Below are 26,933 nucleotides of genomic sequence, written 5' to 3'. Positions count from 1 at the left end.
GCGTTCATCGTCAGGTGCCACTACTTCCAAGAGAAAGAGGAAATCTTGAAGCTAGCCAGGCAGGGGAATCAAGTGACCACCGCCGACGGCGACGCAATCCGAGTGCATCAAGATTTTACGCAGGAGGTGGCCAAGCAGCGGGCTAAATTCAACGAGGTACGGGGCCTGCTCAGGTCCTGTGAAGGGGTCCGCTTTGGCCTGTGGTATCCTGCGGAATTAAAGATAACAACGAAGGAAGGCGAATTCAATTTCAAGGATCCTGCAAAGGCGAAGGAATATATACAGAAGAATTTGAATCCCAAGGAGACGGAGTGACGACGGGACGAGGAATAATGGTTATTTTGTTACGATGATTTAGCGTCTCTTTCTTTTTGAATAAGCCCAATGGATGTTATGCTCAGTGGACGGTACAGAAGGACTTAAGCTCCATGGACACTCTTTTTTTTCTTCCCCCGGCAGCTAAAGGTGTGTATCTATATGCTTGTTTTACTCTCTTTTTTTTGGGAATGAACGCCAGCAAGAGGCATCTGGGTGCGCACTTTATCTATTTTGTTTTATATTTGCTCTTTGTGTCCAATTGGGAGCTGGCGAGATTTTTCGTTAAACATTACGGTGACTCTGGTCCGCTAGGCTCTGTATTCATGTTGTTTGGTGTTGTATTTTCTGGGCTGGGTTAGAGATTTCACGGAAATTATACAGTGAAAGTGACGCTAACAAGGGGGTGTTGTTTTATTTTTAATTAACCTTAGGTAGCTGCTAACATTGTTTTTTTTTTCACGCCCCAAAAATCTATTTTATTTCTGCTATATTACACAGGGAGCGACGCTAACGAGGGGTGCTGTTTTTTGTTTTAAAAAAAAAAAGATACTGTTCAGTAGCTGCTAAAAGAAAAAGAGAGGTATTTTCACGCCCCAGTTTTTGTTTTTTGTTTTTATTTCGATGCTCTGTTGTTACACGACAGTGTCGTTTGTCTCGTGGGATGTAAAGTAAACATCTGAACAATATGACGTGCTGTGAATGACGCTGGTGGTGTTCATCTTGTATGGACGCGGTCAGCCCATAATAATGGAATAATGTTATTGCATTTAGCTATATATGGTATCACTTTGCTCTGAAGGCTGCAGTTTATTTACCTATTTTTGTGTGAGAAACGGTCTATTTGTACGGTGTTAAACAGAGCGGGTCGTGTCTGTTATGTAGACGCGGTCGGCTCGGCTCGTATGTTGTCGTTGCATTCACATGCAGCGTTTTATTTTGAAGGACGTTTCCTTACACCTTTGACTTCCGGGGTCAGGCTGAAGAGAGTCTTTGCAAGAGGGCACCCATGGTGTTGGAGTGCCCTCTGCTGGGGTGTTAATTTATTTAGATAATTTGCTTTGGCTTCCGGGGTCGGGGGTCAGGCCAAAGAGACTCCTGCCAAGAGGGCGTCTCAGACTCCGCTGGAGCGCCCCCTGCTGGAGTATTCAGTAATTTTTTTTGGTGAAAATTTTTTTTTTACCAATTTTTTTTTTAAATCATATGCAATAACATGCACGTCATGCTGCTGGTAATCCAGTGGTTGAATTTGATCAAGAGTGTTTTCAGTTAACTATAGAAGTCAATAATTGATTGTGGTTAGACTGGTTTGTGTTATTTTTGTTTTAATATTGCATGGTTCTGGTGAGGCTCAGCCCCACAGGGTAAGCTTTGACTATGTTTTTGTTAGTTGAGGAAAGACAAGGAGGGGTCTATGCAGTCTCTCATTTGGGGAGGGACCGGCAGAGGGTTTTTGGGATGTTTTGTGTTTTGTGGTTGTTTTGTTGTTTTCCTTTATGTTTATCGTTCATGTCTTTAATGATGCATTGTTCTTGCAGAGAGTTACTGTCCACCAAGGGGTCCTGTGCTTGTGTTGTCTTTGACCAGGAGGTAATTTTATTATGCTCTTTACCAAGCTATGGCTGTACCTAATCCTATCAAAATTGGGGGGGCTACTACAAAATTCACGACTTGGAACGCCAGAGGGATTAACCATCCAGTGAAACGCAGTAAAATATTTGCACACCTATCAAAGTTGCAAACGGATATAGCCTTTTTGACTGAAACACATTTGCTTAATAAGAATCATAATATGCTGAAGAGGGGGGGCTTCTCTCAGGTCTTCCATTCCAAATTCAATGCCAAGTTCCGCGGTACAGCCATTCTTATACGTAGAGATGTGCAGTTTGTTCAATCAAAGGTGATATCCGGCAGTGATGGTCGTTATATTATTGTTCAGGGCCACCTGTTTAACATACCGGTAGTACTGACATGTGTCTATGCTCCCAATTGGGACAATGCTAAATTCTTTAGTGATTTGTTTTCTCTGCTTCCAGACATGAATAGTCATCATTTGGTTTTGGGGGGGGATTTGAACACAGTATTATGCCCCCTGCTGGACAGATCCAGAACAACACCTGGATCATTGAGTAAATCAGCTGAGACTATTAATGCTTTTCTCCAGGCATATGGAGTGATTGACGCATGGAGGTACAAACATCCGGGGGCTAGAGAGTATAGCTTCTTTTCAGCACCACATCAGTCCTATAGCAGAATCGATTATCTTCTGATGGACAAGAGGCTCCTCCCATTTCTAAAGTCAAGCGAATGTGAGAGCATTGTTATTTCAGATCACGGTCCGGTTACAATGGCCTTAGGCTTTCCGAATAATGAGCCCCCGCAGCGAGTATGGCGACTAAATGCACAATTATTGTCAAATGAAGAGTTTGTTGATTTTATCAACTCCCAAATAGATTTTTTTGTGGAAACAAATAAAAATCCGGACACAAGCCACTGTAACTTTTGGGAAACAATGAAGGCGTATTTGCGGGGTCAGATAATAGCTTACAATGCCGGGGTGAATAAGAGACGGTCAGCACGCCTTAATGAATTGACATCTCTACTAAAGGATATTGACCGGAGACACTCGGCTTTGCCATCCACTGACCTCTACAAGGAGAGAATTATTTTGCAGACAGAGTTTGATATCCTGTCCTCCGGGGTGGTGGAAGAGCTCCATCTTAGATCTCGTCAGGAATTCTATGAGCATGGCGAACGAGCCAGCAAATTACTTTGTCACCAATTGAGACAGTCTGCGGAGGCGGGCCTTATTGCTGAGATTGATACTCCAAATGGAATAGTCACTGATCAAAAACTCATTAACGGTCAATTCAAGAAGTTCTATGAGGACCTCTACACCTCTGAGAAGGGTGGGGAGGTACAGATGGCCCAGTTTTTTGATAATCTTGAGTGGCAGACTCTAAGTGAACAGGACAGTTCTGATCTTGATCGTAATATATCTGGGGCCGAAATTGGCCAAGCTATTAAGAAAATGAAGTGTGGCAAAGCCCCTGGGCCAGACGGCTTCCCAATTGAGTTTTACAAAACATTCTCCCCCAAACTAATTCCTATTTTGGAAGATGTGTATGTAGAGGCATTGGAACGGAAGTCACTTCCCCCCACTATGACTCAGGCCACTATCTCAGTTCTTCTTAAAAAAGGGAAAGACCCTCTGAAGTGTGAATCATATCGGCCAGTCAGTCTACTTTGCTGCGATTATAAGATTTTGACCAAGGCCTTAGCCAGTAGACTGGAGTCCGTAATTCATACAGTGGTGCATTCGGACCAAACTGGTTTTATTTTGGGGCGTCAGCTTTTTGGCAATGTACGTAGGCTGTTCAATATTATCTACTCCCCTGAAGCCCCTCCCACAGCAGAGGTTCTATTATCTCTCGATGCGCACAAAGCATTCGATCGGATTCAATACGAATATCTTTTCACAGCTTTAGAGAGGTTTGGGTTCGGGCCCACTTTTCGAGCATGGATTAAGGTCCTATATACTTCACCACAGGCCTCAGTTCGTACTAATAAGATTATCTCCAGCTACTTCCAGATAGGGAGGGGCACTAGACAGGGTTGCGGACTGAGTCCCCTACTGTTTGATCTCGCCATCGAACCACTGGCGGTCGCTCTAAGGGGCGACACGGGCCTTACAGGTATTGTTAGGGGGGGCCAAACGCATAAATTATCACTCTATGCAGACGACCTGATCCTGTACTTGTCCGATCCCCATGTCTCCATCCCGAAAGCACTGGATATTATCTCAAATTTTGGCAAATTCTCTGGATACAAGATTAATCTCTCTAAAAGCTTGCTATTTCCGGTCAATGACTTAGGTCGAAGGATGTCGTTAGGAGTGTATCCACTGAAGGTAACTACTGACTCTTTCACGTACCTGGGAGTGACTGTTACGCGCAAATATGCTGACTTATTTAAGCTCAACTTTAAACCAGCCCTAGATAGGGCCAAACAGGATCTTGCTCGTTGGTCAACATTGCCTCTATCACTGGCTGGCAGGGTTAATTCAGTCAAGATGACAATTATGCCCAGGTTCCTATTCTTATTTCAAACAGTGCCCGTTTTTATCCCCAAATCTTTTTTCAAAGACCTAGACAAATTTATTTCAACTTTTATTTGGAATAAGACCACCCCGCGTATTAGAAGGGCATTTTTGGAAAGACAGAAAGAGGATGGAGGATTAGCACTTCCCAATTTTTTGCAATATTATTGGGCGGCAAACATCCATAAGTTGACGTATTGGATGGCTGCATCGTATGGGGGAGGGGGAATGGTCTGGGTGGACATGGAGGAACGCTCTGCTCACCCTGTGTCACTATCCTCATTAGTGTGTGCTCCATTGCCACTCGGCAAAAAGCGCCTCACAAATAACCCCATGGTGATTGGTTCACTCCGTATATGGGCACAGTTTAGGACGCACTTCAAATATAAGCAAGCCTTGAACTGTCTCCCAATTATGTCTAATGCACTTTTCCCGCCCTCACTCATGGATACGGCATTCAAGTCATGGGCCATGAAGGGGTTAAAGCGGGTGAAGGATCTGTTTAAAAAAGGGTCACTTATGTCCTTTGAGCAGTTGGTAGGCGAGTATGACATTCCTCGTTCACACTTTTTTAGGTATTTACAGGTGCGGGGTTTTGTTAAGAAATATTTTGCTTCTTCTCTACTTCAACCAGACGGATGGCTTGATGAGTGGCTGGAGGGAGACCCAAACCAGAGGGGGATGGTGAGCTTAATATATAGCGATATTCAAGAGATGGCATCCCCATCACTAGACCGCATTAGGGAGTCCTGGTGTAATGATATGGGACTTGAAATCCCTGATATTTCCTGGCAGCTGGCAATTGAAAGAATACATAAGTCATCTGTTTGCATCAGACATGGACTACTTCAATTCAAAGTGTTTCATAGGTTACACTTCTCTAAGAGCAGGCTTGCTGAGATTTACCCTAATGTTGACCCGACTTGCTCCAGGTGCCATCAAGCTCCAGCCACTCTCTACCATATGTTCTGGTCATGCCCCTCATTATCACAATTTTGGCTTTCTGTTTTTGAGACCTTTTCTTTTATCTGTGACAAAGAGTTCTGCCCTAACCCCTTGGTTGCAGTCTTTGGTGTGGTCCCTAGTGAAGTGACTGTTTCTGGCGCCCAGTCTGATGCGGTGGCCTTCTCCTCTTTATTGGCTCGACGCCTTATCTTGCTCAATTGGAAATCAGCCAGTCCTCCATCGCATCGACGCTGGGTCGGAGATGTGATGGCTCATTTAAAACTTGAGAAGATAAAATATTCTACCAGGGGTTCTGTTGAGAAATTTTACAGGGTGTGGCAGCCATTTCTGGATTATTTTGATCAAAAATTCCCGGCTGGGGACACCTAGGTATGGGACGGTGAACTAATAATTTGACAATTTTTGTATGACAAGTGACAATCTGTATGAGAACGACATGTTTTTTGTTTGTTTTTTGTTGTTTTTTTTTACATTTTATTCTGTGTTTATTTTCTGATTTTTGTATTACTGTCTATTTACTTAAGGTATTGTTAACGTACGGTTAATGTATGGTTATGTTCCTTTCTGTCCTGTAATGTATGTGTGTATTGTTGGTGTTAAAAAATCAATAAAAACAATTCAATAATAAGGCTACCTGTCGCAGCTGGGGGACAAATGCAACAGTGATGGGCCTTCTTCCCAATGGGGTAAGCTCGGATCAGCCGCTCAGCTGTTCTCGCATGAGGAAGTTTGGTCCCTCCAGTACAGTACACTGTGGGGACCCGTGTCAGTGAAAAAAGACCATTACCCACCCCGTTGATTATCACACACCTGCAATATCTTGGGGCTGCTAGCTGAAGGCTTCAGTCATCTTTGTCCTTCATTAGCCCCTCTGTCCGTTCATTATACAGTGTTAGGAGGTTAAGGGAAGCTCACTGATTGGAGGATTGACAGTAATGGATGACACAGCGGCTATCCTAATCTACTGTCCTTCTCGCTGCTTTATGAATGAAGGGGAAATAACCGGCAGGGTTTAACAGCAAATGATTACCACCGATCTGCTTCAACAGCCAGCAGGGGCTAGTGATAACTGTCCACATGCTCTTATTTATATGTAAATGCAGGGATGCAGTGATGCAGTGAGTCTGTGCTCTTTAGAGGAGAGAAAAACGTTTATTGTTGCCCTAAGCCTGGTCGCTGTTTCTGTTTGTGTGGCATTCAGCAGAGTGGTGAGGAATGCACTAATCACGCAAACCTGCTGCTCTGCCCTGCCCTGCCCTGCCCTGCCATACATACCCCAGTCTCAGCCAGCCATGTCTTTTTTTGTCTGCTCTTCACACCAAAATATATTGATAATAAAAAGGAGTACGCCTGTACACTGCCGAACTGCACGGTACAGGAGCAGATTTATTAGAAGAATGACGATGACCTTCTTCAGGCATGTGCGGGCGTATTCCTTTTTATTATTGATGTGCACTTGTTTGCCTACGCACCTGCTTTTAAAGTTTTTATTCTAGGTGTGCGAAAGTTTTTCTAAACCATCTTGATATATTGAAATCAAGGCAGGGGAGGTGCTATAATGGGAATGTTTTTGTGACACCATCTGGAATCCAGGCGTGATTGCATGGGTGGCCCACACTGAACCACTGTGAACAAGGTGGTGTTGATTTTTTCTTTCTTCCTCTAACCCCCCCCCCCCCCACACACACACACAAAAAGAATAATTAGGATTTTTACGTCCTTGGCAGAATTGGATTTTGGACGTAAATTACGTTAATTACGTCCTTGGCAGTGACTTAATGAATTACAATGAGTAATAACGGCAGGGTGATAAGGCAATTTTGTCTCTACCCTCTACAACACCTTACATGTCATGTTGAGAAGTGAACCATGATTATTTGACTTCTTAAAGTAGGATGTTGTAGTTATAGTAAAAGAATGGCTTCCTCTTGCAGAATATTGTTACTATAAACACACGACAACCTGGTTTGACTTTATTTATGAGCTTGATGAAATGATATGTACTTGCCAAAAAAAATGTCAGCAAGGAAGCTGCATATTTTACATAGCAAATGGGCTTATTTTGAACCAAAACATTAGGCTTAGCCTGAGCAACAGATTGCATACTGTGCTTAAGTTACCTCTACTTATGTTTTTCTGTTATGCCCAGCAGCATATTTCCAAAATAAATGTTATCCCCTGCATGGCTTGCCCTGAATGAAGATTCATTTTCCATTACAATATGTTTATTGAATTTGAATGTAATATTTGGGGACTTGTGGTTTGAGCTTGACCACATAATGTTCAGCAATGTTCAGAGGGGGAGGAACAATTATGGATCAAATTATCTGCTGTTTGATTGTCCCAGATATGTTTTGCAGATTAACAATTTCATAATTGCACACTCCACTCACTCAAGTGTACAGGCTTTTCATTCCCATTAGTTTAGCTCAGGCATATAAAGAATCCATTGAATATTTGCACATTTATTATAGTTCCACAAGTACATTTAGCTGGGTGGGGAGAGTGATATTTGTCACTGCATGTACTCCTACGGCCTGGGGTGCCATCTGTCAGCAGGGAGGATTGGGCGGGAGGAGTAGGACGAAGGCTGAGTCGGTAGGATACAACAGCAGTGGAATTTATTGGCATAACCACTAAATTGGGGGGGAAAAGGGTTAAAAAAAGGAAATGTATTCATACGTTTTATTCGATTTTATATAATTTATATAATTTGAAGTGGATTTGAATGTACAAAATGTAAATAACTGAGGAATCTAATCTGAGAAATGTACTCAACCTTTCTCTATACGAGTGGTTCTACTGATTGAAAAGTAATAATGATCTAGGTCCAGAGTGACTTAGTTGTAGAGTTCCTGACACTACTACTAAACCTCTCTCTGTGGATTGCAATGAGCTGGGCAATATCACCGTGGAAGAATGACTCCCTCACATATCAGCCCAGACTCATACTTGAAGTACCTCGAGAGGAGCTGCTCTCTGGAAAGCATCAACTCCTATTGGATCAGTGCCCTGACAAACAAGAAAATACTGTTATGCAACTCTCTCATATAAAACACAGACATTCTCCCAATCCCTTCTCCTTCCCACCCGTTCTCCTCAGTTTACCTCCTGTTATGTTTTATATTTATTAGTCACCTAAAGAGTCAACGTGTTGCTCCGATTCATTTTTATCGCGTTTGAGGCCATTGTAAAATGCTCTATAAACACACACCTGTGACCACATTACCTTCAGTATTACTGCATCGAACAAATAGTTTCAAAATGTCCAATTTTGTTGTGAAAAACTGTTTCTGTTTATTTTATAGACCCTGCAGTTGCTCAATATTGATACATTTCACATATACAACATCTAGTTTACAAGGTTTTTAGTAGTATTTGGGAGCTTCCAGTTCCAGGGAGTCCATATGAATGCAAATGTTGCATAGCAACGGCCTTATTTGTGCAGGCAGTCAGGAACTACTTGCAGAAATTATTCTTGTAGTGAAATTGTTGTTAAAAATTGTTTTTTTTTAATAACTGTTCCTGCAGATAAGATGTGGGGAGTGCGAGAGAACCCAGGTCAAAACGCAAAGCTCCCAGATTGTTCTGAATGTCAAAGCAAATTGAGGAGCTCTCAACCACTCTGATTGATCAAAGCACGGTGTCAGTACAGTGTCCAATTCCCTCAGCTCCTCTCAGCATGCTATTACCCTGGTGTATTACGTTACAGACTGCGACGGCGTTGGGTAATGGAGGATTCACTTCTGTTCCTCTGCACTGATTGGTGTACATTGTCATGATCAAGACTTTCCTCAGACGTGCATTCCCACTGAACCAGGTGCTATCGCTGAGGCAGCCACCAACAGGGTGTTGGTCCCATATGGCCTAACGTGTCCTAACAAGAAGTCTAATAAAAGGTTTTATTAGACTTGTGTGTGTGCAAGCACACATGCAAGCTTATGTGTGCTGGCGTGCGCAAGCACACATGCAAGCTTGTATGTGTGTGTCGGGATCAGGGATGTCCCTATATTTTGTATCTACAAACCAACTCTAAACTAACACTACAGAATTTACTGTGTAGAATCACAAAGGGGAATGTACAGTAAATTCATTTTGCTTTAATGTGCACTGAGGATTTCAGGTGCTATCACTGTCTAATTGCTTCTCAATCTTGAACCGACACTTTAAAGATCCCAAAGTTCAGTGACTGGCAGTACTCCTGGTGGACAGTAAGCTAATAATCATAACATAAAATTGTCTGAAGCTAGTTTGCACTCTGTAGTTTGGGCGTATATTTTCACCCACAGCTTACGTTTGGATCCAAAGTGAGTGGGGCAGATTGGCAGGGCTGCACTAAATCCAGTATCGCAGCTGGACAGAAGCGATAGTGGATTGCCGAGTAGCTAAGTACTGTTAATACAATTATTATACAGTTGGCTCAGATTGGTATTTGTCTAATTTCTGGTTTTGTTTTGTTTTGTCCAACTTGGCTTTTGCTATTGTTTTCCTCTATGTTGGATTTCATCACTGAGTGTCAGTGCTAGTTTGTCCATGCCATATTGACTGACTGTTACTGTTTTTCTATTGTGGTGCCAACTGTCAGGTTGAAAGTGTGCTATTGGCATATGTGGTCAGCTTCCACCTGGGATGTTTCAGCTACTACAGTACAATCAAAACGCCATTTTGTCTGTAGGGGAATCCATTTAACTACAGTTTTTATGGCTGAAATTACAGTCTTGATTGCTTCACGGAGCTAGCCTTGGGGATAGCAGATTGCAGCTTATAAGCATCCACCGTTTATCTTCTGTGCCCTTGAGGGGTGTATTGTAGAAAGGGACAGGCAAAGTCACGCATCATGCAAATGGATAAGCACTCATTTGACACATTTAATGCCAAGGGGATGGTGAAAACATAATCAGTATAGAGAGATGGCTTGCATGGTGTGTGAGGTCAAACATTGTGTTACCTCCTGTGGTGATAACATTACATAATTACAGACCACAGACCACACACATGCACTTTCCCATCCAACTACAACCTCACAGTCTCTCACCAGTTGCTGAACAGCTAGTTTACCAGCACTGCTATGCCACTCAAGCATTACGTTTATTTAGCAGATTAGCCCTTGTGCATTGGGATAATGCATATGGACAGAATCAGTGCTACGGGGGGGTATCTAAGAATATTCACAGTAGGCAGGCAGAGAGGAGGAGAAAAAGACAATTGAAAAAAGTTTGATGTGTACTTAGATGCCAATCTTCTTCAAATATCCGCTTTTAGTTCTCTACCTGAGGGTTGTGTGTGAGGAGCAAGCACATGGTGCAGGAGAAAGATAATCCGCTCTCATTTTAGGTAATTATCTCTGTTTGTTTTGACGTCTGTCTTTCGTAGGGGAGATAAGTATGTACACCTGCCAACAAAACGAGACAGCGATTGTTTTCATCGGGTTTCAGATGATATCGCTTTGCTTTTTTTTAGCACAGCTCTGTTCCGAGGCCCAGTGTCTATCTTTTTAGATCAGTCCCGACCGCGCATTCCTCTCGATGAGACGTCAACACCATCATTATTATAAGTTTGGATCTGTTCTACTGTTGCTCTAGAGTCTAAACAGTAACAGGCCTGGACACAGACCTGCCATATTCAGACACAAAACTGCACACCAATGCATCAACTGTAGCATAAGCTCTGGTTCTTTTGGGCTGGTCAGTGGCCACACAGGTTTAATCATTCCCGCAGATGCAATTTTCATGTTCGGCAGCTGTAGAAAAGGGGTTATTTGCTTAAGCGTCTGCTACTCGTCTCTCCTGGCACGGATGGACGACTCTGGAGAGAATGCAGCGTAGAGGGCCAAAGTAAACCCACAGAAACTTGATGAGTGTCCCGCCGCCATGACTCTGGGCTTCAGCTCCCAGTTCATTGACATTCCACTGATACTGGAACCTGGCTGAACACTCACCGCTCACTACTGGGGCTAATTTCAGACTCATTAGCTTCTCCGTAGCTGGAGGGATAGACTAATGCACCTATACCGCAGAGCCTCTCATCAGATTACGTATTGATGAGACGGCATGTTCACTAAAGGACTGATGAACTACTGTCTACTTTAAAGGCTACTCATAAGGATTCTTAAAAAGTTGTAATTATCATACGAGCCAGGATATTGGTATCACAATTCAGGTGGCGCTATAATAGACCAATTCACATTTTTACCTATAACTGCACCGAACTTTTATTTTTATAGCGGCACCAGGAGGCCGACTTATGTAAAACACAATTTGGGATATTACTCCTACAGATTTTGTCCAAACATCATGCAAATCGGTACACATTATCTCTATAGTCATGTGATCAAGATGGATCTGTCCGATTCTTCATATTTCATCAGCATTGCTGGCCCACAATAACCTACCTGACCTTTGCTCCAAGTAGCACTTTTTCTAGTTATTATTTTTTGTAGCACAAAAGCTGTATGCATTAAAAGTTAATGTCATAGTGTCTCTTTTTTTATTGGTCTCATGAATCAAGATGCAGAGGCTCTTTCCTTTGTGATCAGATGTTATCCAGTCAGAACATGGCAGCCGTCTTCAGTAGAGCCCGACCAATGCTAGATTTTTGGGTCCGATGCCCAGGAAAATGAAATAAATAAAAACTTTTGCACACAAACAAAGCGACAGTTGCCTGTCTTCAGAAATTCAGTTGTAATTGGAAACACAACGTTTCGGCCCGGAGACCTTCATCGCGTTATCTTATCAAGTTTTATGAAATCAAATCAAATATGTGCAAGTGTGCACAAAGTGTTGTGAGTTCTTGTTAAATGGTACCAAATAGTTATGGAATGTGTTTATGATATTATTGCCTGTGCTGGGGCTCGTGAGGAATCCAGAAGCGTGTGTCCAGCTTTCAAACAACAACGTCATTACTTTCTTTTGCCACTTCTGACCTTCCTGAATAATAAACTCTGGAGGTGGCCTCTGTTTTAGTTACATATCTGTTTTTCTGTACCTGAAATGTATTACCCTACAGCCTTTCTTTGTTTCCTCTGACATGGCCTCGTCTCTCCCAGGAATCCTGTAAGGAAATGAAAGAGGGAACACTGTCGCATTGGGGGAATAGGCTGGCAGAACTGGACTTAAGTGTCCAGTTGATGGAAATGTTCCTTGTATTGTCTATCACATGTGCAGTTATCCCTGGGTCACAATATTATTATTTTCTTTTTTTATTATATGCTCCATAGCTAATTCAGTTTCAAGCTAATAGTGGATTCAAGTATGAAAAATGCAAACCTGAATCTTTCCTCGAAGTGAGTGGATTCACTCATTATATTGAACTGAGCCTTTATTTATAGCAGTGTCAACGAATACCACTGACAGCTTCCAAGAAAATTGCTTATGTTGCGAGTGGCAGCCTTTATAGTAGCTACACTGTTCATATGCAAAAGGTTCCATAAATACATTTCAAGGGGGTTGACTTGAATTAGTGCAGTAAGTTGTTTGGTGTATGCAGCCTGTAAATGCTTTGCAGAGCAGATGGCATACATTATATTGAGGTTTGCAAATCACCGACCAGTTTAGCAACACATCTCATGTGTAGATAAATATGAGATCCCTGGTCAAATTTTAGAAAGTACAATATGTGTGGTATTTCACTGTCAGATGTGGTGGAGCTCTGAAATGTTCCACTCTTCAACTTTCCAAATATAAAATATATGGGAGACTTCAAAAAACAGAGCAGGAAAATGAACAATGAAACCAAAGCTAATGGCAGCAAGGAGACTATTTATGAAATTAGATTTTAGGGGACAGTCCCCCATTTCTTTCTCTTTAGCAAGAGAGAATAGGTTCCTTTTGAAAATATCTGAATTCTTCTGATCTGCTCTGGTACTGCAGCTTCACTGGTGTGGTTTCCAGAGGTATTTGTTTTGTTTATACAAGATATTATCCACTTAATTAGTGTGTAGTTTAGGCCTAGAAAACACTGGCCCTTCACCTTAAGAAAACAAGTGAGGGAAAAATCTCATTAGGAAATAATTCCTCCTCAAGCCATACTTCAGTAATAGTGACCAGACCAAAATGTGGAGTCCAGACTGGGAACAAACTAGAATACACAACCACTTTGGCATGTCAAGAGCAAACCACATTGGGCAGTGTTTTGTGTGGTATTTGATTGAAGGATGGACTTGCCTGAGCTCTACTTTACAAACATGAAGGATGACGCAAGTAATAAAAAGAGACAGCTTATTTGTTTCCCCCGCAGTGACTTACATTACCATGCTGTAGCTCTTCTTTTACATTACCTTAAAATTGCCTCAAAATGACCTGTGGTGGTAAATGTTTCCTGCATCACAAACATGACTGCCTTGTGGCATGGGGAGTTTAAAAAGAAATCAGGCTGGGATCAGGCCATTAAAAAAATCAACAGGCCACTGGACATGTGAACAAAAGTTCATGTGCACTTAGTCTCAATTTGAGGTCTGATTGGCCTGATTGGTTTTGTATGGCAGAGTGCCTTGAGTGACGGAACTGCCTGGGTTACCATCTTGACCTGGTGTTCCAGCACTGTTGGAAGCTTTTTCTGAAAGGGTTGTGTGATGAGGTATAAATAAAGCCATACTCTCCAGGATGGTAAAGCACTGCCATCAGGTGCCCCCATGCTGCTACTGCTATCAGACCAACCCATCAGTCAGTCACTCACAAACACAGTCTGATTGACCTGCTGCTGCTTGTTCTGATCTCTGCTGTGTTTCCGTTCCCAGGCACTCGGAACATACACAACACAAGGTTTCATCTTTGCCTTCTTTATTTGGTGTTTTGCAGTCTCGACTATTTCACACATTTGTCTTTTAGATGGAACCTGTCCAATGTTCAGCTGGGGTAATAGACATTTTCCTTTAGCACTCTGCGTACTAACTCTCATCAGCCATCTTACCAGGTGCAGGCTTAGAAGCTCTTACTGTACATATGGTTTTAGACGACTGTAGACATTGTTTATTGTACAGTGTAGGTTAGACATTGGATGTACAGGATACTAAGCTTTCAGCAATGTACAATTCATGACAAGGTCACACATTCCACTTTAGTGGAAGCGGGCGGGCAACAACTGTCAGCTTGACAATGCGAGAAAGCCATTTGCACTGCGGTTGCTGTTGCCGCTTTTGTAGCTTCCTGGATGCTGTGTAGACCGGGCTTAACTCCTGCCCAGCATGTCTGTGGTTCTTTTGATAGCTCTATGAAACCTGAATAGTCCCACAGTTGAGGGGGGCTCTGAATGAGAGTGAGCCCACACAGCCAAGAAAACCCAGTGTCAGCAGCCAGCAAAACGCGATGGCCAAGCACAAAGGCGGCAAGGATTGAATGGCGTTTGGCTCCGATTTCCAGTGGCTCGCTCTCGTTAGATAAACCCAATCAAAGGGGACATAGAACAGATGGATTCCTTTTCCTTTACACGTCAGGGCGTCATGTCAGCCAAGACATCTCTTCCCTTTGTTGGTGACTGCATTGTGAGAAGGGACCGCTGACACAATAACCCACTGTCTGTGTGGCGTGTTTCCCTCCCCTCCCCTGCCAATTGGATGAACTCATCATGCCGTGCCAGGTTGCTAGGTGGTCCCATGGCCAAGGCACTCACCGGGTTTGAGCGAGAGAGAGAAAAAAAGAAACTAGCACTGGAATTATACCAGCTGTTGAAAAGCACATCGTTTGGCATGAAGTCATGGAAAGACAAAGAGAAAGGTGCTGTGTTATTGGCTGATTCACACGATCTGGTGCTGTGCATTCTGAGCACAGGAACATTTGTGTAGAAGGGCGAGGCTGTCTGTCACAGCTCGGGGTCAGGGGTCACATCGTAGTCCACTGATAAACACGCCAGGTGCCGGCCAGGAAATAAGCAGCAATCAAATCAGAGTGAAAGAACCGCAGTAGTTTCTCCTCTTTCACTTCCCTGTATGTACGCACGCACGCACGCACGCACGCACGCACGCACGCACGCACGCACGCACGCACGCACGCACGCACGCACGCACGGACGGACGGACGGACGCATGCAACACACACACACACTAGGGCTGGTAAATTAATATTCAAATTTAGAATATTCCTCGAATATGGGGAAAATATGTATGTTAGAATATGAAAATTAATTAAAAAAAACACAAAAAAAACAAGGAACGATACAAAAAACAATGTATCAAGTTATATAAACAAACAAAATATGTTTTATTGGATCTGTGCACTTGATACTTGTTTTTTGTACATTAAAAAAATATATTTAGAGATTTGAATATCTGCCAATTTTTAAGACCAATATTCGAATATAATTTCTGAGGAAAGTTACCAGCCCTAACACACACACACACAAAAGAAAGAAAATGAAACAGGAAGTGAGTGAGAAGTGGGCTGTCGGAGGCTAGTTGCCCCTGAGCCCTTTTGTGTCCTCACTCTTCATGTTGTGCTTTTCCCCCTTCGTGCAGTTCGGGCACTCGTGTGACCATCTGAGTACCACACATATTTGGACAATGTGTTGCCTGATGGAGAACAATGGGGTAAACTCAGTGGCTCTGTTCTGCCGATGGATGCCAGCACAAGAGAAGTCACGACCAGGGGGGTTGTGAGTATTGGCTAGACTACAGCATTGCTGTGGGTCAGTAGTGGTTTGCACAGTGGGTGCATTGGGGGCTGTTTGAAATGGGTCGGGGGGCGGATGGTGCAGCACAGCATTAAGAAGGGAAGGAAGCGGGAGTGAGCATGCCAACGCTGAGGTGAAAACAAGATTAGAGGTTAGACAAAACATCGGGCCAGCCCCAACCCCCACCGCCTCCACACCATTCTCTGTGCAGGCACCCCGTTATTACTGCTGGCTTGGAGGGATAGGATTCATTATGGGGAGGCAGGGATCTGGAGATGCTACTGCTTTAAGCGCTCTAGCAGCCTGCTTCCACCAACTCACTCTAGGTTGAATTACAGCTATTCTGACCCTGCAGTTGGGAGAGGTAGATGTTAGCGTTTTCTTAATTTGTTGCACACTTCAGTCCAAGGCCTGCACGCTAACTGAGGAAGAAGCGGGCTACTCTTACTCAGTATCAAGTATCGAATGAATAGGATGAGGGTTAGGGTCAGGATGGTTTCACATTGGTGTAGGGCTTGGCACGAAGCAAAATCCTGATTGTTAATTTAACTAAGGTTTTTACTGTAGCTGCATTGTGTTTGCACCAAAACTAGGTCTCGGTAGCAAATGCCACATACATGGTAACAGGAGTATAGTTTTGACGTGCCAGGGCAGCTTGTTTGTACACGACCTAAAACCTGTCTGGTTTTCATGCCACAGATCCGACCGCTATGCACATATATGGGACCGACCGACTTCAAACTCGGCTTGCACATCGGCAAGGACTTGAGGGTGTGCGGTGCCCGCCGCCGAGTTGTCCGATATGCGGTTGACCAGAACCACCGATCTGACTGATATGTCCATATGAGGGCATATATGGATGGATATCCAGTTGTCCAGAACTGCCGATCCAACCAATATGCCCATATATGGGCATTACAATATACAGGGTATGGGCATCAGTGATCTCCATATATAGGCATAAAATGGACACAGACGGATACAACGGGTACTAGTGATGTGCGGGTCGGGTTTTTTCATGACCCGCCCCGACCCGCCCCGCCACGGAACCCAACCCGCCTCAACCCGCCCCGCGAACCCATATATAAATCATATAAATCAGCATAGCGGCCTGAACCTCGAGTACATTAAGATAGCACTGAATAACAGAGGCAAAATGAATATATGTTTGAATGCAAGCACTTATGGATAGACATGAAAGGAGTAGTTCACCCAAAAATAATCTTATTTTCTATCAATTACACAGCCCATGAAGCCTTGAATTTGTGGATTCATTTTAGTTTTTGTCCCATTACTAAACCAATAATTTGATGACCGGGTAATTATCGGTCAGTAGGAGACTCGGTAGAAGACTCAATTGAGTCTCCTATCCCGCCGGTCAGCGCATTATTGGCTCAGGAATGCGTAAAAAAAAAAAAACCTCTGTGAATTCAAGGTTCATGGGGTGTGTAATTGATAGAATATAGTATGTATGTAATATTTTGGGTAAACTACTCCTTTAAGATTAGAACGTCATCCCACCAGGTCTTCAATATCTGCGTAAGAGAAGGGAATGACAAATCCGTGGGGGGGGGGGGGGGGGGGTTTCAGAGATGTAGAACGGGAGCTAATGGCCAATATAAGTGTATTTTTGTCAGTCTCTTTCCTATACAGTGCCTGTGCTTTTCATGCCTCACATATCTAAATATACCTTTTCTTTGCTGTAGTGTAGCCATGGTAAAGTGTAAATTATAATCAAGACTGTTCAACAGTCTGAGAAAATCATTTCATTCATCATTACCGTGATAAAAGCAAAAAAACATCATCAATATATATATATTTTTTTAAACAAATTATGACGAATCATGGAGGGAGATTAGCATTTTCCAAGTTGTTTTTCTTTTTCCAGGACTGATCATTAATAAACCTTATTGTCTGCGGGAAGTAGCTGTTTAGCTTTATCTACTGCGAGTGGCTCTGTGCCTGCGAAGCCACTTGCTGCATGGTAGAATCTGAAACAGTCCGGGGTAGGAGTGGCTCTGATCACAGTGTCCTGTCGCGATGTCCAGTATGGAAGGGAGCTTGCATCAGCTGATGCGAGTAGAGTAACTGGGGCGCTCCTGTGTTAAGGGTCAAAGGGGCAGTGGTGATGGAGCCCATCCTCACCTCCTGGCGTCGCTCCACCTAATCACAAACCTGCTATGCGGTAAAAAGTTTTGAACTAGTAACCTCATCAAAGATAATCATGCACATCTAATTAACCACACAAAAAGGAGGAAGAAGTTGCATAGAACACCTTGAAGAAGTTCTCAGCAACCAATAGAAATACATCAACATCAACCCATCCCTGATGCTGACTACTTAATGCACAACTCTTCTAAAAATTGGCTGCCAACATTTGTCTTCCTCTGTTTACTGTTTATCTTGGTGGAAGGGAAGATTATATCTATCCGTTCTATATACTATCAGACTGGACAAAAGCATCAGACTGGACAGAAGGAGTGATTGTTTAAGTACCAAAGAAAGGCACACTATCAGACTGCAACAACTGGAGGGGCATTACACTTCTGTCAGTTCCCAGCAAGATATTCTGCAATATCATCATAGACTAAATTATATTAATCATTGATTAAATGCCTTGAGACAAACAAGCAGGATTCAGGAAAGGCAGAGGGTGTACAGGTCAGATCTTCGCTCTCAGAAACATCATTGGGCACAATGGGCAGTGTTGGGAATGGCAATGGAAACTATACATAAACTTCATCGACTTCCTCAGAAGTTATGGTGTCCCCTGGGCCTCTCATATTGTTACAACTTGTGTTTTGGTACATAAGAGTGAAATGATTTCCATCACCACTTACAGGAAAGAAAACAGACTCATATGGGAAACAAGTTGGTCTGGTGATCAACTGCCACAAAACCAAAGTCATGTCCATCAACAATAATACACTAAGCTGTAAGACTAAATGAACAGTTCATAGAATATAGCCCTAACTTCACATACCTACTGTAGGAAGCACACTTTACCACAATGGAGGGGCCAACCAAGGCATTCAGGATAAATGAACAAAAGAGAGGGAGGCCAAACATAACTAAATAGTGCAGGACCATTGGGGGAGAGAGCTACAGTTTTTATTTTTATTATTTATTCAACATTTATTTAACCAGTCAAGTAAGGCTTCCACAGCTCAAAGCCCTTATTGTACAAGCAAGGCTTCATACAGTATTCATAAAGCCTATCCAAATTTAAAAACACTGATCAGTGAAATCTTAACAACATCCCCATCAACCACCATACATATGATTTGTAATGGCGTGACTCACTCAACACAATCGGTCGTCCCGAGGCAGCAGGCAGGCAGCTCTGTGCTGACCGGTATCATCGATCATTAGGCCTGTTTGTGCTTAGTGCGTGTACAGACGCATGCGTGGTCAAACACTAGAGAAAACAAACAGCAAATTTGCTAATGGGGCCGTTTCTACAAGCTGCATACTCTTCAGTCAGAAGCAGATCAGCAGTGTTTATGGAGTGAGCTAGAGCAAACAAGCAGAAAGATAATGGCCCTTCCACCAAACAGGATAGTGTGGTCTGCTCTCTGTTTCCTGGGATGACAGTGTTTGGACCTTGAGAACAAGGGAGAATACAGAACAGCAAAGCAGGGGACGTTAATGTGGGATGGGTTTTGAGGTGCAAAGGAAATATCTGTTTGGCTTCTTTGTGAGCGTAATTGAATCCAGTAGTGTCTCTTAGTGTTTCCTGCTTTCAACCTTTCTGTAGGCGAAGATTTTCAAAAATGGCAAAAATAGCAGCTCTAGAACTTTACAGATTGCATCGCAATCGCGTATTTACACGGCACAACACGATTGTACAACAAAGTATAAAATGGGGCTTACAGTAAGTGGTTACGTTGTTACATGAATGCTGTGTAAACACAGGCCAGGCTTTTTGCCAAACAGGATGGATGCATAATCATGTGGATTAAGTTAGCGCCCTCCACGTGCCGTCACTTCCAATTGTCTTTTTACATGTGTAAAATCACTGTTCTGCTGAGGGCTCGTGTCTGTGGGGCAGCGTGGCTTGATAGCTGCAGGCAGGATCTGTTGTCTCTCAGGACCTACGGCCCTTCAGAGACATGACAGGTTTGGCTCTCTTCCTTTTTTCCATGGATATGCAGAGCCAGTATTTTGTGCAGAAATGTACCAAAAATATTTGAAAATTGAGGCAAGGCCATGTAATGAGGCAGTTTTTACACAATCCTGAAAATATGAATTGCATATTCATCAGTTCACATCATTAATGATCTGTAATGGCATTAATATTTCACACTGTTTCATGTAATCTGTCAAATTATCCCACAGATGTATTATTTATTATTTGTGTTTGATTCATTGAGTATTGCTTTCCTGTATCTATTGCCTTGCCTGTCTCGCCTTGTTAAAATTTAAATGATTCCAATCAATGATACAAAACAAAAGGAAATCGCAAAGCATGACGTTTTGAATTAATAAAGACTGTTTTACACCCAAGTTGACAGGAAAAGTACCACTGTTGTTCAGACTCCTATTTTGATTCATTGTGGTAATATTTATCTCATGTGGTGCCTTTAGTGTTGCTGCCCTGAGCAGCTCAGTAAACCACCATTATTCTTTTAAACCGTCAGTTGCCAAAATATGCACAGACTAGGTCACGGCCACATATCCGCTAAGGCCTCCTGGAGGTCAGAGTCCCTGCATGAAGGGTGTAAGGGTGTTAAGAAATATGGAGGAGGGTTAGGTAAGGTCCACTATTAACCTCCTTCCTGATTCACTATCCCATAATTCACCTTGAGGAGCTCAAGATCAAGCACATAGCACACATTCATGTCAGTCCTTTGGAGTCATAAACTAAGCTGTTTCAAGGGTGCATGAGCCAAATAGGCTGTTATTGATTTGTTTTGTATCACATCCCTATTCCAAGAAAGATCCAATGTTCTGAAAACATGAGAGGCTTATTGTGAGAGGAGGGGGGGGGGGGCTTGAATGGGGGCTGTATGGTTTTCTGGGGAGGTCTGCGGTGTTGGATACTATTTATGAAGTGAACCCCCACAAAAACTGTGAATGCCTCCCCTGGCTTGTCAACCCTACACAGAGGCACGTGCACACACACACACACACACACACACACACACACACACACACACACACACACACACACACACACACACACACACACACACACACACACACACACACACACACACACACACACACACACACACACACACACACAAGCCTGTTACAAGCCAGGCTGAGTTTATCGCTACCTCCAAAACCGACTGTGGAGGTTATAGAGCGGATAACAAGCTTGGCAGGCCAGAGTTGCATTGAGGGCTGTTTCCCACAGATGTATTGAAGCTGGTCCAGACAGTACCAGACCTCTGCCCGGTCCTGCTGACTGGCTGCCCCCCCCCCCCCCCCCCACACACACACACACAGGCCCCAGCCCTGTCTGACACACTGAAAGGAATGCTGATGCTGCTAGCACTGGGTCAACAATCACAGTGGACTCCAGTTGATTGTTTGCTGATGGCTTGGTTTTTATTGAAGTCCAGTGATTTTTATTTGTTAAAGTTCTCGGAGCACGCTAATATTATGGTCTCACCCTCAAGTGAAAATGGGGGGTCAAGCGAAGTAGCTGTGTTCTTCAAAGCTAAAGCCAGACTGAGGCTTCTTTCACTTGATAAACATTGATGTTGATGACAATAATTCTGTGTTGTTTTTCGCCTCGTGGCCAAACCCATCTGCTTTTTATGAGAATGCCTTGTGCACAATTTGACTCCCCAAACCACCCTTGCAGAAAACAAGGTTTCTGTGGAATTTTGCTGAGATTGACCAGGGTGATAAATCCAAATCTCTACGTTTGTAGAGAGTCGAAGGTTTGGCACCGGAACAGTGCATTATGGTTTGTCTGAGATGTGTACACGCGTCTGCATCCGTGCATGCAGACATTGCGTGTGCAACAACATTGTGTGTGTACAACAACTACAAGAACCATAGCGTTCCTATCTGACACAAACATTTGGAAAAAATAGATCGAGAGTTTTGGTGCAGAGGTTAAAAATGAGGGGGCCAAGTATAGACCCCCTTGGACACCCCAGGGAGACCCCGGTCAACGAAGAGCGATACTCACATTTCCATATTATTTACATAATACAGAAAACAGAAAAGAAATGCGATTGCCACACACCAGTGGATCCTAGTTCACACCTTGTGGGGCTGTTAGACAGTAGGTGATGGCTACTCAAAGCTGGCATAGCTCTGGTCTCCCTCATCAACACAATGCTGACCTTGGCAGTGTGCAGTGTGGCATGAATCGGCCCCAATCCCCGGCTCCATAATTGATTCTCACTTTGATCCCTGACCCCATACCTGAGTCCAGTCAATGTTGTACTATAGCTGTTGGCATTGTCGTTGGAACCGACTGGCATGCCTGATTAAATGACGGCCTGGGCTTCAGTACGAATCACCATTTGTGCCAAGGCTCATCCCCCTCCCAATAGATCATTTTAATTCATCACATGGTGATTACTGTACAGAAGTCATTAAGCCTGCTGTACACTTTAGACCCATATTGGTCCATTTTACACTCTTGAGTTAAATCAGGATCAACTCTCAGGATTGTACAGTGTTTATGAGCTTTGGAAGCAGCCATGGGTACATTTTACACTTTCAGAGTTCAGTTATAGCCTAACTGATGATTTTTTTTGGGCCGCTATGCGGCCCTCACATCTAGAGTTCAGGCCGACACATCTACGTCGCACTGCCGATCCGACCAATATGTCTGGGTCATAGTGTCAGGGGCTTTGTCAGACCTGTTGTACCCGTCTGTCTGTCCCTTTTGTGCCCATATATGGAGATGCCTGTTTCTGTCATGAGAACATGAGAGTTACATGGTGCAGCTTTAAGAATGGTAGTTAATCATAGTTATTCTTTACTCTTTTGACAGCCGTAGTGGACCAGGGAAACGTCAGCATGTTGTCTTCTCACTTGTCACTGTGGAAAAGGTTAACAGCAGACCTTTGGGCCCAGCATTGCACATCAACAGCCAACTTATCATTGGTTAACAGCATGCAGATGAACATGTGGGCCCAACATAGCACATCAACAGCCAACCTATCATTGCTACTCTGCTGGCACAAGCAGCACCTAACAGATACCTCCGGACAGAAGCAAGGCAGTGCGGTTTGTATGGAAAGCGGCAGTACATGTCATCATACTTATCCTTCACTGCTTATGCCTACTGGTCAAACCCTTGCATAAGCGATGTCACTTAAGAGAGAGAAAAGTCCATGCAGGAAAGTTTAGGGATCCAGTCCTCTGTTATTCAGTTTAAACCTTTAGATGTGTTGCAAATTCCTGCTGCCAAGGATGGCGCTTTAGAATGATAGATGACGGCTCCTTTTGCTCCCAGAAAGGGGAGAACGTTTCCAACCACAACAGCCAACAGACCAGGACGGACCACTCCAGATGTAGCTTCTTAAATCCACATCCTACACTGGGACAGTGTAGGATGCTTTGGGATGCTTGTTTTACTGAAAAGTAAACATTTTGAGGCCCTGACATGCTGTCATATTGTAAACAGGAAGCAGAAAGGATTCTGGGAGTCTGGCTGCTTGGGCTTTTTGTCTCCTCATCATCACTTCCTCAGAGACCCTCAAAACAGCAGATAAATGCAGTAATATGTGTTTCCTGGGAAATCCTGTGGTTCTCTTTTATTACTCCTGGCAATATGAGCATGTTTTATAGTCTTAACTGTAACTGTGGCTAATATTGTTTTATAGAGAATTTAACCTTCTGGTCCTAAACTCTTAATCTCTCATGCTTCTGAATGATTAACTGTGAGCACAGAGCGGAATCATTTCTCATTCATCATTCCACTCCATCTGTTTGTTTCCAGACTCCAAGGTGAGGAATTGGCCCGAAAAATGCACACCAAGAGTCTCAGTTTGATGACATCAGAAACAAAAACATCCCTTATATGGTTGCACACATCGCCCATGGCTTTATTTGGAATAAGAGAAATGCAAAGCAATTTCAAGCAATTTCAACAGGGCAAAATAGGCTGCATCTTTGTCCAAGATAAACTTTTGAGACCCCCCCCCCCCAAATCCAGAATTCCAGCGGCTAGTGCATAGCAAAATGTTGAGTCACTGCACATAGTGTCGGCACAGTCTGACTTCTGTTTGGTTTTGCATTAAATACACCATTATTTAATGGAAATCCTTTTTTAAAGCTTTACTTCACTATTGTTTGCATTTGCAGCTATGCAATGACTGCAGCCACAGTAACTATTTCAAGAGGCAAACTCCATGGAAGTATAAATGCACATACTATACATGCAGGTTGGTTTGATGAGATATGAACAGGATTGTGTAAAGAGGGGCCCATTAATGACAGGAGGTGGCAGAGGAGAATGTTGGTATTGGTTTCAGACTCGACAAAACTGGAGAAGAAAGGAGCTTGTATTTTCTCCAAGGAGCGCTGATAAAAGTTTTGGCAGGAAAGGCTTTGCAAATGACCGCATTCCTCGTTTGCCATGTAAGGCTATTTTTACCATTAGAGGGCCTGTTATGCAGGCACCTTTTGTTCGTCCTACAGCATGAAACAGGAAACACTGGTTTCTGTGCTGTTCCTCTGGGAATTAGGCCTGTTTCGCCTTCTCTCTTAATCATCCATCCATTCTTCCACCAAGCTCTGTTTGCCCAATGCATCTTCACATCCTCTTTTGATAAATTAACCCAGCCGCTTTGTTGCATAATTTCCGGTAATGTTAAGGCATATAGGAAGTTTAGACGACGTGCGTATTTGATGATGTTAAAAAAAGGAGCCTTAGTACTAAAGTTGGATGCTTTCCCAGGCAAAATGTGCAAAATCTCCCACTAGGGAGAAAGGCTGACTCCCCACTCTTTTGTGTGTGTGTGTGTGTGTGTGTGTGTGTGTGTGTGTGTGTGTGTGTGTGTGTGTGTGTGTGTGTGTGTGTGTGTGTGTGTGTGTGTGTGTGTGTGTGTGTGTGTGTGTGTGTGTGTGTGTGTGTGTGTGTGTGTGTGTGTGTGTGTGTGTGTGTGTGTGTGTGTGTGTGTGCGCGCGTGTGCGTGTGTGTTTGTGTTTTCTGGATGCATTCCACTGGTCAGATATGGTATCCTCAGGAGGTGAAAGGCCTCCAGACAGTCGGTCTTCCTGTTGCCTGCCAGGATTCCATGCAGCGTTGGGCTGGGTTGTGCCTAGGCTCCCTGGGGATTCCTGGAAATGAATGTCAGCATGCCTTAAGAGGATTATTAGGGGACAGTGGCTGCGCAGAGTCAGGAGTTACCGTCACTGTTATGGTGGCGGGAATGACCTCGCCTGTCACCCTGCATCAGCCTGCGAGTCCTCACTCTATTGCAAACTTGACCTGATGACATCTTTCTCTTTGCCTCACAGAGCCTGGATGAACTGGATGACGATGATACCGGGGAGAAGGAGAGGAAGAGGGAGGAGCAGCTTGTTCAGGCTAACACCTGCCAGAATGAATCCATGGCCTCTGACCCCGGACACCTAGGGCAGGTAAGGAGCGGGCCACATGACCCCTGCTATTCTTTAAGCACTCTCAACCTGGCGTCCATATTTTGGGCTTGTGTCAAATGTCAGAAAATAGCAGATCTACAAGCTTACAATGCGTGCACTGTAGACTGACTATTCACAATTCTTCAAATGCCAATACAGGCTTATGTAGTTAAAATAATTTTATGGCAGATCGTATGGAGTGAAGCTTATGTATATCGACCGTCTGTTCTTCATTAATGCAGTCGTCTTTGTAAACATGTTTAATTGTACCCTGAGGCTACTAATTACTTGAGCACAATGTTTTAGACATTGATAACCCAGTGCTGTCGAACAGAGGCACTGTTGCCTAGTGAGATACCAGCTCTTTGCAATGAGGCCTGCGCTGCAGCCTTCCAAACACTAGGGTGCCTTGGTGTTTCATCATTCCGTGTGTAATCTATTCAGAGGAACTGCTCTGGAGCTACGTTTTTCTTTCATATGCAACACAGTATAGCTTATCTTTGCAGCTCAGCTCAGAACAAAGACATTACAAGGTGAATTGCTGCACAGTCAAATCTATTTTTACTCTTGAGACCGTTGAAACTTGACCCAAATGGACCCTTTAGGGTTTTCACACTCTCAAGAGTTAAATTAACATCAGGATCTGCCATCTGTTTATGCTGTGAGTGCTGCCTTCATTTAATCTGTGTGAATTAGAGTCTCATCAATATCCAGCAAATAAGTCTTTTAATCGTGGCATGTATTATTATGTTCATTCAATGAAAACAAACCCCCAATGCTGCACATAAGGACGGCAGTCTTCTGTAGGATGAGCAGATTAGACTGAAAATGAAACCAAATGTAATCAGATATGGTGAGAACATAATTTGATGGAGTTTTCTCATTTTTGTGGAGAATAGTAATTTATATTGAACAAAAGCCATGACTTGATGGAGTATCTCCTTTTTGTGGAGAATAGGAATTCATATTGAACAAAAGCCATAATTCGATAGTTTCTTTTTTTGTGGGGAACAGTAATTTATATTGAACCAAAGCCCTATGCTGTCACACAGGTGTATGGAGAAGAACTTCAGTGAGAAATTGTTAAGAGAGTGGCATTCCACTGTGTTTCTTTTTTGTAAGGATTTATTTATTGACAATACACAGTGTATACATATCAATATCATATTTATTTTTTCTTCTTTTTTTTGCAAACAAGACAGAAATAAAAAGACAAAGAATAAAGGAAAAGACATGATACACAAAAACACAAAAGAAAAAGGACAAAAATTACAAAAACAGTCCCCCCAGACCCTCCCCCCACCCCTTTCCCAGAATGGTACACTACTCAACCCTCAACAGTCTCTTATTTTCCTCTTTTCACAACACCTTTCAGACAATTTCAAATACA

General features: G+C 43.2%; 1 protein-coding gene across 3 annotated transcripts in view; it reads left to right on the top strand.

Moving 5' to 3' along the window:
• pawr (PRKC, apoptosis, WT1, regulator) overlaps nt 1-26,933 on the top strand; it is a 78,557-nt gene that overhangs the window by 21,553 nt on the left and 30,071 nt on the right. For all 3 annotated transcript variants that reach the window (XM_084049643.1, XM_084049645.1, XM_084049644.1), the window contains exon 3: nt 25,421-25,543. In XM_084049643.1, the coding sequence (XP_083905769.1) occupies nt 25,421-25,543 (123 nt within the window). The remainder of the gene's footprint in view (nt 1-25,420; nt 25,544-26,933) is intronic.

This window comes from Gymnoscopelus microlampas, assembly GCF_963454915.1.
Source record: "Gymnoscopelus microlampas genome assembly, chromosome: 23".
NCBI lineage: Eukaryota > Metazoa > Chordata > Actinopteri > Myctophiformes > Myctophidae > Gymnoscopelus > Gymnoscopelus microlampas.
This window is presented reverse-complemented; position numbering and strand designations above follow the sequence as displayed.